General features: G+C 44.1%; 1 protein-coding gene across 2 annotated transcripts in view; it reads right to left on the bottom strand.

The window, feature by feature from the left end:
- Positions 1–640: 640 nt before the first annotated feature.
- tead1a (TEA domain family member 1a) overlaps positions 641–11,736 on the bottom strand; it is a 29,934-nt gene continuing 18,838 nt past the window's right edge. Inside the window, exons 4-12 of one of the 2 annotated variants that reach the window (XM_080002698.1) lie at positions 11,722–11,736; positions 9,085–9,216; positions 7,570–7,619; positions 6,987–7,048; positions 5,033–5,160; positions 4,084–4,260; positions 1,705–1,845; positions 1,403–1,555; positions 641–1,296 (exon numbers count right to left, since the gene is read on the bottom strand). The exon at positions 11,722–11,736 is cut by the window's right edge and continues 48 nt beyond it. In XM_080002698.1, the coding sequence (XP_079858824.1) occupies positions 1,183–1,296; positions 1,403–1,555; positions 1,705–1,845; positions 4,084–4,260; positions 5,033–5,160; positions 6,987–7,048; positions 7,570–7,619; positions 9,085–9,216; positions 11,722–11,736 (972 nt within the window). In that variant the 3' untranslated portion in view covers positions 641–1,182. The remainder of the gene's footprint in view (positions 1,297–1,402; positions 1,556–1,704; positions 1,846–4,083; positions 4,261–5,032; positions 5,161–6,986; positions 7,049–7,569; positions 7,620–9,084; positions 9,217–11,721) is intronic. The other variant, XM_080002699.1, reaches the window with a different exon arrangement.

Genomic DNA, 11,736 nt, shown 5'->3' with positions numbered 1-11,736 from the left:
GGTATGGATGCTTTCAGAGGGAGGGGCGGTAGTTTGGTAGTTTTGATAGAGGAATTACAAGATGCACAGCGTTTAATTAGATTTTCCTTTAAAGCTATGACGATTCAGTTGAGGTTTAAATTGAAACTTGTTTTTTTATTGCGGGAACAGAATAATGCATGGATAAACACATTAACGTAGAATTATGCTATTCCTCACAGTGCTTTCAGTTAGTGAGTAATGATAATCGTAGTATGGGGGGTAAAAGGTACCTGAATCATTCAGTCTTAAATTTAGATTCTTATCAACAACATATTATTTTAGATAATGTCCCTGGATTCAAAATATATATATATTTATATAAGCTACTCTCAATATCACTTTTTTCATCTCGTCAGTTATTTATTTTTAAAGGTATAAAAAATGTTAACGTTACTTAATTCTTTGGGATAAACCTGTCTGTGCGAGAGCGGCACCTGCCGTGGTAAATCTGTACAAAATCCGTTTGCAGCTGGTTCGTCAAATCGCCGCAGCTGAGCTCAGAGTTGGCAAAGTTTAAAGTTTCTTTCTCGCGCCCACGTCGCCACCGTCTGGCCATTGGCAGGTAAAACACAGGGTCTGATCTCCCCTCGCCTTCAAGCATCCGCACGCATAGCACACACACACACACACACACACACACACACACACACACACACACACACACACGCACACACAATTTTGTCGTGAAGTATTTTGTATTGTATTGTTTTCATTTTTTAAGCCACAATTGACCCCGCACCCTCTTCACAAAAAAATCATCTCTGTTTATGTAATGTAGTAGTAGATTCCGGCAGAAAAACGGAGCGACTAAGATTAAGGCAAGGCAACTGGAATCTTGGAGGAGTTGGGAGATCCAATGAACCTGAAATGTGACGTTACCTGTTGATTTAGGGAGGACAACGTCACGTTAGTGCTGGCATGGCTTTGGGGAAAACTCGCTAAGTGTTTAGGACGTCATGTTTTTTCTATTTGCAATTAGGAATATTAGCTCTAATAGTGGCTTGGAATTACAGTGGTGTGGTGTCAGACTGCGGCGACCGTGTTGAGGAAACCAAAGTGAGAAGTCAAAGCTTCTAAATGTTACAGGGAAATGTTTATTTTTCTCCAATGGTGAAAATGTGTGTGCGCACACACACACACACACGTCTCTGTCTGTGTGTGTTATTCCTTGACGAGCCGATAAATGTGGTGCTGTGCTCCGTGCTCGTTGTTTGACACCTCAAACACACAGGCCATGCACAGCAGCGTCTCCTGAGTATCTCTGTTGCTCACCACCTGAAGAACCACACACACACACACACATGGGGAAAACAAGTTAAAAGGTTTAGAGTTTTCATGTACAGTAACAACACACACAGACAAAACCGGTGGGTATTCTCACCAGCAGAATGGTGAAGTTCTCCAGCACGCTGTTCATCATGTATTTTTCGGGCAGGTGTTTGAGTTTGTGTATAAAGTTAATCATGTATTCACACATCGGGGAGCGACTGATCCTGTAGACGAAGCGGCCGTTCTCAAACCTCGCGTACTCCGTCTGAGGAGAGAAAGAGAAACAGAGAAGGGAACAATTTAGTAGAAAAAAACCAAAACCAAATGACTATATAGGGTGAAAGAAAATTATCTGGGTGGGAATCAATGAACAACTAAAAACCCGTCAAATCAATGGATTGATCGATCACTCACCTCCACCTTCTCCACCACTTGCTTGCCAAAGGAGCACACCTTGGTGGAGCAGGTGATGGTCATGTTCTCGGAACTCTCGTACTGGCTGGTGACGCCGTAGAAGGCAGCCGGGTCGTCCTGCGCGCTGTAGTTCAGGTCCGCCTGGCGACAGCATAGAACCACAAATGGATGTTGAAATAATAATAATAACAATAATAATAAAACATTGTTTAGAATGGGAAGTCCTGCTGAATTGAGGAAAATAGGTCATCCATTGGGCAGGGTGTCTGCAGGTCAATTAAATTGAAGGTAGTAGGAGCAGTACTCTATATTTGTTATAGGGCAGACATACAGTAAGTATGATTCTATGAAGCATTATTAGTAGTTTCCTGTCATATTATAGTTTTTCTAGAAAGTCACTTGTGCAGCAGGTAAATATGAAGGTTAATAACATCAGAAATATTCAGACTCATTTTGTCAAAATAAATATATTGATAAATAAAATCAGGCATGAATTGAAATGTATGACTATTAAATGTCTTTTAAAGCCTAAAAAAGTAACTTTATGACACTTTAAGTCAACAGCAGCCTCTGCTGATGGCTGAAAGAACTGCAGAGAAAAATGACACCCGACTGAAGCCAAACCCAGAAGCCCCTCGGGTGTAAGGTCGGATAAATAATAACTCCAAGCGTATGGATGCTGTCTAATCCCAACTTTTGAGATATAAAGTTGGTTTTTTTTCATTAGAATGTTGGTTCACTTGTAATTTTTTATATTATATAAGGTATCGCCAGATGGAAAACTCTGTGGTGTAGTACTGTGTGTTCACCGCAGTTTTTTATTGGGAATGCAGTGATTTATATTGGGGCATAAACCTGCCAGTTCATATTCCCCGAATCGTTGAAGTTAAGGCAGTTATCTGTCAGCAGGCCAGCCAGCCACTCGGACAGATGAGAGGACGTAGAGATGAATATATGAGAATAATTCACGGCGTCCAGATTTCGGATACTTGGTGTTGAGAGGTACAGCAGCTTATGAAACGTAAGCTATTCTTAGTTGCCGTGGCTGGTGCCCTCTAACTGGGAACCCTTTGTTGAGACAAATACTTGTATATTTTGGTCAACCCAGTACACTTGTGTGGACCAGTAATTGCTGTGAAGCTGGACGTTCTTACATAATGTTCCACGAGTACACGGTGCACCTCGAGTGCAGGCGAGCGGGGAGCTGTAAGTTCTGTAATGAGTTCTCTGAGGAGAGACAGAGAGAGAGGGAGGGAGAGAGAGAGAGAGAGAGAGAGAGAGAGAGAGACAGACAGACGCTCTCTCTCACCTGAGTGTCGGGAGAAGAGAGCAGGTGTTCAAACACAGCCTCCGTGCTGTCGTCAACCCACCCACCTGCCAAACCCAGGTGGATGGAGAAATCACACACACACACACAACAAAAACCCAGAGGTCTCGGAGCAGAATGGAAAAACACAGAGAGAAGCCACTGGTGGGTTGCCAGTTCCAGCTTCTTTCCGAAGTGATAATGTCATGTGTTAAATTTGGGCTGTTTGTATGTACACACAGACGGGGGATTTATAGTTGAGATCACCAACAAGTCAGCCATTTCAAAGAATGGCCTTTTGCATTACATCGTTAAGGGCTAACCCAGCCGCTCCACCGCTAACCCGACACCACGCGCGCACACACACACACACACTATGAGAACATGCTCTGAAACGCTGATAATAACGCTGGTATTATCAGCAGACACCATGGAAACCATCGTCGGCAAACAATGCCGCCCCTTCGAGCCTCGGCTCGACCTCAACCGCAGCAATTGTCTGCGTCAACACCAAGGTACGTGGATGGAGACGCAGGAGGGATGGATTTCGCAGCCTCTACAGACACCTGACCAGCGGATCCCTCTTCTAACGAGCCCCTCTTCCACGGAGATCTAGGCCCGGAAAATTCTTACGCAACTGCTAGATACGAAAATGCATCATTTCACATTACTTTGACTCATATTTGCCCACAATCAAACATCCGAGAATAAGTACGGAAATGCATGCGAGCCCTCGCGATCTTTTCGTCGGCACAGTGAATCCATGTGGGATTAACGATGAAATCCATCACATGACCTTGCCTGTTGCTGTACTTTTAACAAAGTTGAATCCGAATGGCTCATAGCGGGAAAGCGATATCGAAAGCCAAAGGGAAGCCGATTGGCTTAACAAACCACGGAATCTGGTTGGCTGGGGGCGGCCCACGGCATGCAGTTGAGCCTCAGACAATGTATCCCAGAATGCAATTACACGGCAGTGAACCGGTAACGTGCAAACTGAACTGGCTTCGACTGGAGTAAACACGTTTCCTGCGGCCCAGCCGATCAGCGTTAGGTTCGACGCCTGTCCTCACCCAGAACTTGATGAGGTAGAAGGTGTTCTGCGGGCCTTTCCCGAAGAGCTCCTTCAGGCCGCCCTTCTTCTCGGGGAACTTGTCGTAGATCTGCCTGATGTCCACGCACTCCAGCAGCGGGTCACTGTAGCTGGGGTTGGTCTGGCCGATGTGCACAAACAGGTGCTTGTTGTACTGCTGGAGGGGGGAAGGTGTCGAAGAGTTAAACTCACATGCGGAGCAGCGTCACGGCAACAGTCGTGGCGATCACCCGCTAAGACCTGGGTCTGAGGAATCAATGTAAACGTAAATGCCTGTGATGCAGTACGACCCGACTCGACTTCACAAATTTCATTCCGGAATAAGCGTACCTTTACGTTCCTGCGAAGGGAATATTACAGTTGTGCGTGTGTGTGTGAAGGTGCAGCGGTGGCATTATCAGGCGTTCAGAGAACACAGTGTAAACATGTAGAAGCCTCGACCGGCTGCTGCGCAGGTCCCGAGGTCCCTAACTTGACGAATGCGTCGGGAGAAATAAATGGAGTGAAAGGACGGCGGGTGCCCACGGTGGCAGGATGATACATGGGCGGTCCGAGCAGACGCCGGGGGGCTTTTGAAAAGGTTATTCATACCAGGGGGAGCACAACAAGGGCTGCTGCAGCCGCTCCGCATCGGCAGGCTATCTGTCATCTTTGTTTAAGGGGCAAAAGGCTGTGTTTACAGCGTGTGTGTGTGTGTGTGTGCGTGCGTGTGCGTGTGTGTGTGTGTGTGTGTGTGTGTGTGTGTGGCATAAAACTTAATTTCAGGTTACCTTGTGTGTCTTTGAGTGTGTATGTGTGTGTGTGTGTATGCAAGTATGAAACTCAGTGTGTGTATATGCAAGCATAAAACTGTGCATAGAACACAATTTGAGGCTAGTGTGTGTGTGTGTGTGTGTGTGTGTGTGTGTGTGTGTGAGCAAGCTACTCACAGCCTCCTGGTCCTTCTGTGTCTCCAGGAAAGAGGAGAACTCGACCAGGCGTAACTTGGTGGTCCCGATGGAGCGACCCTGCCACGCCGGCTCCCGGTGCGTCTGGGCTGCGGTGGTGGGCTCGTAGCCTGAGGAACACACACACACACACACACACACACACACACACACACACACACACACACACACACACACACAGAGTTTGACCTCACTTCGCATACAGTCCGGTGCGGACAGGACCATCAGGTATGATTACCCTATTCAGCCACATTAATGGATCGTATTCATGCGGCTAGCATTACCTCTCCACTAGAAAAGTCTAAAATACAGGCCGTCATTTGAGAGCTGTGGACAAAAGGTAATTGCGGCGGTGAGAGCGATGTTCCTGTATTAAAAGCACATGACAAAAGTAGCTGAATGGAGGTAATAATGATGAACCCATATCGCACAAATCCATTGGGGCAACCATTTCTCCAGCCCCCCTCCCCCGTGTTAAAAACTTGTACTGTAGCGCAACGCTATCAATTTCGGAGCATTCTCCGTTGCCGTCTCCTGGGTCCGTCTTATCTTAACTCAACAAGTCTTCACAGGTACTAAAATGCGGCTTGTGAGATGTCAGAGGCGGGCGGGGCAGGTTCAAGGGGACACAGAGAGAGAACAATTTGGTGACCTCTCTTCTTTGTTTTGTGGGGGGGGGGGGTTAACCTTGAGTCAAGCGGTGTGCAAACACCACAGCAAGTCTATAATGTGATTTTCCCTTTTTTTTTTTTTTTTTACCTTCTCAACAGTAAATCATTTAGACAGCCATTAATGATGGGGAGCAACATTTTAATATGTGTGTTTGTTTAACATGTTTACTTATTTGCCCCCCTCTTAAAAAAAAAATCTTAAAGAAATTTATATATATATATATATATATATATATATATATATATATATATATATATATATATATATATATATATATATATATACACACACACATACATATACACATACATATACACACACACACACACACACACACACACACACACACACACACACACACACACACTGATCAGCCACAATATAAAAACAAGTGACACACAGCAGCCACAGCATTAAAACCACCGAAGTGAATAACATTGGTCACTTGTTCCAATGGCACCTGTCAAGAGATAGGATCTATTAGGCAGCAAGTGATTGTGTTGGCTAGACGACTGGGTCAGAGCATCTCCAAAACAGCAGGTCTTGTTGGATGTTCCTGGTTTGCAGTGGTTACAACCTACCAAAAGTGGTCCAAGGAAGGACAACCGGAGAACCGGCGACAGGGTCATGGGCGCCCAAGGCTCGTTGATGCGCGTGGGGAGTGAAGTCTGGGCCGTCTGGTCAGATCCCACAGAAGAGCTGCTGTAGCACAAACTACTGAAAAAGTTAAAGCTGCTATGCCAGAAAGGTGTCAGAACACACAGTGCATCACAGCTTGCTGTGTATGGGGCTGAGTAGCCGCAGACGGGTCAGAGTGCCCATGCTGATCCCTGTACACCGCCGAAAGCACCTTCAATGGGCCTGTGAGCGTCAGAACTGAACCATGGAGCAGTGGAAGGAGGTGACCTGGCCTGATGAATCACATTTTCTTTTACATCGTGTGGATGGTCGGGGTTAGGGTCCGATCCTGATGAGCATCTGTGGGATGTGCTGGAACAAACCCGATCCATGGGGGCCCCACCTCACAACTTACAGGACATAAAGGTTCTGTCAAAGCTGTGGTTTGAAAAATAAATCTCGTGAGAAATGGAAGGTTGTGTCATCATATCCAGATCTCTCACGACTTGAACATGATGTATGTTATATGTCTCAATGACTATGTTTCTATTGAACTGCGGTCTTGGTGGAAAAGCCAACAGAGGAATTGACACAGAAAGCAACGGAGAAAGCTGGTAATTGCTGTGCAGCGGCTCCCTTCTCTTACCTGAGATAGTGGTGGTTCCCGCTGTTTGCACGGGGTAGGCCTGCTGGGAGAAAGGCTTGACACTGGAAGAGGAAAGGGGAGAAAGAGAGAGCGAGTGGAGGACAGAGTGACATGGATGAGCCGCATTGTTATTGCGCCATGTACGACCGAAATTGCCGCCGCCACATGCAGAACAGGAACAGAACATGTAATCCCTCCATCTGAAGGAGGTCGCCGCGTCCTCGGAGTTTGAGGGGGAGGCCTACGCCAAACGCCCCTGAACCATTTTAACACTGGTGCCAGGGCAACAAATGCAGGTTATTTCATTCCTTTGTGTTTGAAACGGATTGAAATGTTGTCGTCATGGCGGCTGGCCCTTAGCGACCACCAGTGTCGGTATGACGAGTCTCAAGAGCTCATCCTATCCTATCTGCTGCCGTCATTGTTAGTTTTGTTTTTTTTTCCACTCACTGAAGGTGTGAGATACCCGGGCTACGTGGTACGATTTCGTACCCCCTAAAAAAATTGTAATTATATGTTGTTGTTTGGATAGTGTGAGTTTCCAGGCTCAGCAGGGTTCTTGGTGTGAGTTGGTGTGACTTACTCTTCGGTGGTAGAGCTGGACTGGCCTCCGGGAATCATCCCCTGCCACAACTGAAACACACACACACACACACACACACACACACACACACACACACACACACACACACAAACACACAAACACACACACACACACACACACAGTGTAGTCAGTAGTCAGTAGTCACATCAGTACACAGGGTCCTCAATAGCGATGTGAGCGATGCGAGTTAGGGCTGCATGAAAATCCAACGTTGTGGAATATATAATTCAAATGTTTGTAAAATCCCATGTTAATGAGTATCCAATATTTAAATATGATTTTGATGGGACAATATGGTGAATAAGTACGGTTTCAGCACTTAACCGTTTGGTTTGGTGAAGAGCACGTGAGAAATGTAGGGTCATGTCTGCTTTTCCACATTCATTTACAACATCTTAATGACTGTGATACATATACCATTGAATTATCGCCCACCCCGGATGTAAGTGTGTGTTTATGGTTGAAGTGAAGCTTTCCTAAATAGTGGATTTTTTTGCATTGTAGGCTTCAGTGTATTTGTCTCAGAATAGCCCCCCCCCCCCCCCCCAATTAGAGAGCGTCTTTTTTCCACAGTGCTACCTGATGTGTTCATTTGTGCCACATATAGAAAGTAGACAGAAAGATGTGTGGTTTTCTATAGCTTTGACGAACACCCAACAATTCCCATGTCTCTGATAAATCCTAGTCATAAAGTAATCAAAGAATACACCTCTCTGCATACAGCACTGTGGTCAGCTCTCAAGGGAGTGGACACATTTCTCTGTGGAACCTGGAAATCCAACTTGAGTGATTACTCAAGTTGGGGCTATACATATACTGTTAACGGGTTCTGCCGTTATATTTACATCCTCGTGAATAAAAGCTTTCCAGTAATAGTCAGCGATATAGACCCCATTTCTGCCTTAATTTGAAATATTCAAAAATGAAAGCAACATTCTTGCTTTACATTAGTTAATTTTTGCTTTTGATGGGAAAAAAAAATGTGTTCATGCATAAACACAAACTTCAGAGCTTCTTAGGAGACCAATATAAACAGTTTTAGGCAACAGCCAACAAAGCGCCCTCTTGTGGAGAACAGTGTATAACAGCGACCCGTTCAACATATTACATGCATTGTTGTAATGTCTATTTAACATAACACAATTACGAGTATCTATTTGTCCAAATATTTGTCCGTCTATCTATTTGTCCGTCTATCTATTTGTCCGTCCATCTATCTATCTATCTATCTATCTATCTATCTGTCTTTCTAAGGTGCTTTCAATGCAATGCAAAACAATAACCATCAAATTTAAATCAATTTTGGTGGAATTGTTAAAAATTTTAGCTGTATTACACATCTGTAATACACATTTTGTCCATATGTACCACACAGGTCGACGAGTACTCCTTGATGTGTGTGTGTATGTGCGTGTGTGTGTGTGTGTGTGTGTGTGTGTGTGTGTGTGTGTGTGTGTGTGTGTGTGTGTGTGTGTGTGTGTGTGTGTGTCCCACCTGTGCGTTGCTGGGGAAACCTGCTCGCACGATGCCGGGCAGCAGCTTGCTGTGTATGGCAGTGGCAGAGACAATCTGAGCCGAGGACATGGAGGAGATGCTCTGTAGAGCTTTCTCTTTGGCGCTCTGGTCCTGGGGAGGAATTTAACACACGTCACAGTCAGCGCCGCCATTATCCACAACACATGAAGAGGAGGACGCCTGCTGTGCAACAGTGTTGTCTCCTCTATTTAATTGTTATTAAACAAGTGCTCCACCGGCAATGAAAACTGGAAAACTGGAAAAAAAATAAAACGATCGACAAAAAAGGAAGATGAAAAATAATGAAAAAATAGTGAAGACGTTTTTCAGTCCATTTAGTAACATTGACTTACAAAACACTTCAAAACAAAATGGACAATATAGACTTAAAATGAAACAAAAAAAGGTTTAGGTACATTTTTTCCATTCTGATACTGTTTAATTTTTGGTTTATTTTCTATTGGTTTATGTCCATTTTTTAAAGATGTTTTTCTGTTTCTTCTGGTTATATATTTTGTTGTATATCATTAGATTTAGTGTATATTGTCATATTTTATTGTGTACAGCTAACGGTACATTTTCCATATATTGCTATTTTCTTCTTTTATTATTATTATTTTTTATTCCATTGCTTTATTATTACCTATGTTTTTTTATGTAAGCTGTGGCTGACACGGCCCTTAGGGGTTGAATAAAGACTCCACCGAGTTGACTGATTCTTCTGGTCTGGCATCATGACATGAAACAGTGGTTTCTCGGTTGAAAAAAACGATTGATCCAATCAGCACCATGTGAAGCAATGCGCCACCCAGAACCAAGGAGGAGTAACAACAATGATGACGACAAGACAGAGGCTGCTATCAAAGCTGTTGTAAATCGATTAAAAGTACAAATGACTTTGACATCTGAACAGCACTCTGCTTTACTCTTTTGGTTTGTTTTTTTTTGTTTTTTTTTTTAACTTCGCTCTGCTCGACTCTTAAAACCCCGGCTAAACAGTATGTTGGCATGGCTACGGATCAGTGTCAACTCAAAATTACGTTAGATCCAGGCGGATACGTTCCTAGTCTGGTCTCTAGTGATTGGTTAGGGAAAATCTAATCCCCCTCCCCCATGGAAATCGGTTAAGGTGAAGGCAATGTCAGACTGAAGATGGAAACAAGTTGGAGTACAACAAGTTGACAATTCTGTCTGATATCTGATATGCTTATATATATCACAGTCAAACTAAATGCAGCCTACAACCAATATGCGTTCTTATCTCAGGGGACAATTATCTGTTGTTTGTCTTAAGTTATTATTATTATTATTCTGTCTTTCTGGAGTATTGTTAAAAAAAACCCACTGAATTCAATGTCATAGGCCGACTGCTTTTTAAAATAAAACCGCCCCTGCCTACACGTTAAAATAAAGCCCTATTGACAATTAATTTTTTTCTAAAGCCCCTTTCCCACATGGAATGCGTAACGGTGCTGGATAAAAAATATCCGGCAAAGGCCCACATTGGCCTACTTTACAGAAAAGTTCCATATGGAGTCTGTTCCCACAGAGATGACTGTTATAGATATAGTACGTAATGCTCGTGTGAGAGGCGTCTAACATCATGTGAGACTAGGCAAAAGAATCAGTTTATTTTTTAGACCAGCGCTTTGCTCCCGGTCTCCCGCCCCACCCAGACGGTGTCGGTTCCGTCCCCGGACGCAATAATCCACCCGTTGCCCCTCCATGCTGCAGTGCAGCGGGTGGGCAAGCAAAGCCACCGCCCCCCTAAATGTAGAAGACAGTGGCATGTTTAAGAAGAAAAACAATAACAATTTAGAATAGAAAGACCTGTCTCCATAGAGACTGGACGTGTTTCAGTTTCTCATCTTTGCAGCCGAGCGCCGAGGTTTCGGATCGGACTCTCCATTTTTTCCAATGTTTTATTTTCTTTCTCGAAAACAACAATTTTCTAAATATTTGTGCGAAATAAATATTCGTAAAAAAACGCTATTTGTGCTTTATTTGGATTCGGCTCCACTCCTGCTTTACGGCAATGTTGCTGCTTCCATTCCCACACACTTAATTCACAGCTGTACCGGCATTTTCACAGAAATGATACAAAGTCGAGAGTGGGGAGATTTACGGAACGACTTTTCGGAACATCGACACCGGATCTCTTTCCCCCACGACACCATTACAGAACATCGCCAGTAGATTAACAGCTTTCAGTGCTAAGTGGGAAAGAGGCAAATGACACATTTTTTCCCCTTGTACCCTGTACAAAGCCTTCGATTGTTTTTGGTGGGTTGACTGATGTTAAAGAGATAACTGACTTGGATATCAAAATGTGGCATTGAGCACCGCAGAATTTTCCGCGACACGCCTCGATCGACCGGACGTAGGTCAGAACGCAACAAAGGAAACAGGTTTCAATTAAATACCTACTTTCAGCCACCGCCACCGACACAAAAAATCTGGCGCTGCAAGTTGTGATCGGCACCAATTTGCATTCAACAAGTGGGGAGGTTGGCTAGTAGGCGGATGTTTTATTCGATATTTTATGTATATGTGTATTGTGTAAATATTGTTTAAATATAAATGTCTGTATGTCACTGACTTTCACATCATCTTTACCTTTAACTTGGAGTG

Source organism: Zeus faber (genome assembly GCF_960531495.2).
Source record: "Zeus faber genome assembly, chromosome: 6".
Lineage (NCBI taxonomy): Eukaryota > Metazoa > Chordata > Actinopteri > Zeiformes > Zeidae > Zeus > Zeus faber.
This window is presented reverse-complemented; position numbering and strand designations above follow the sequence as displayed.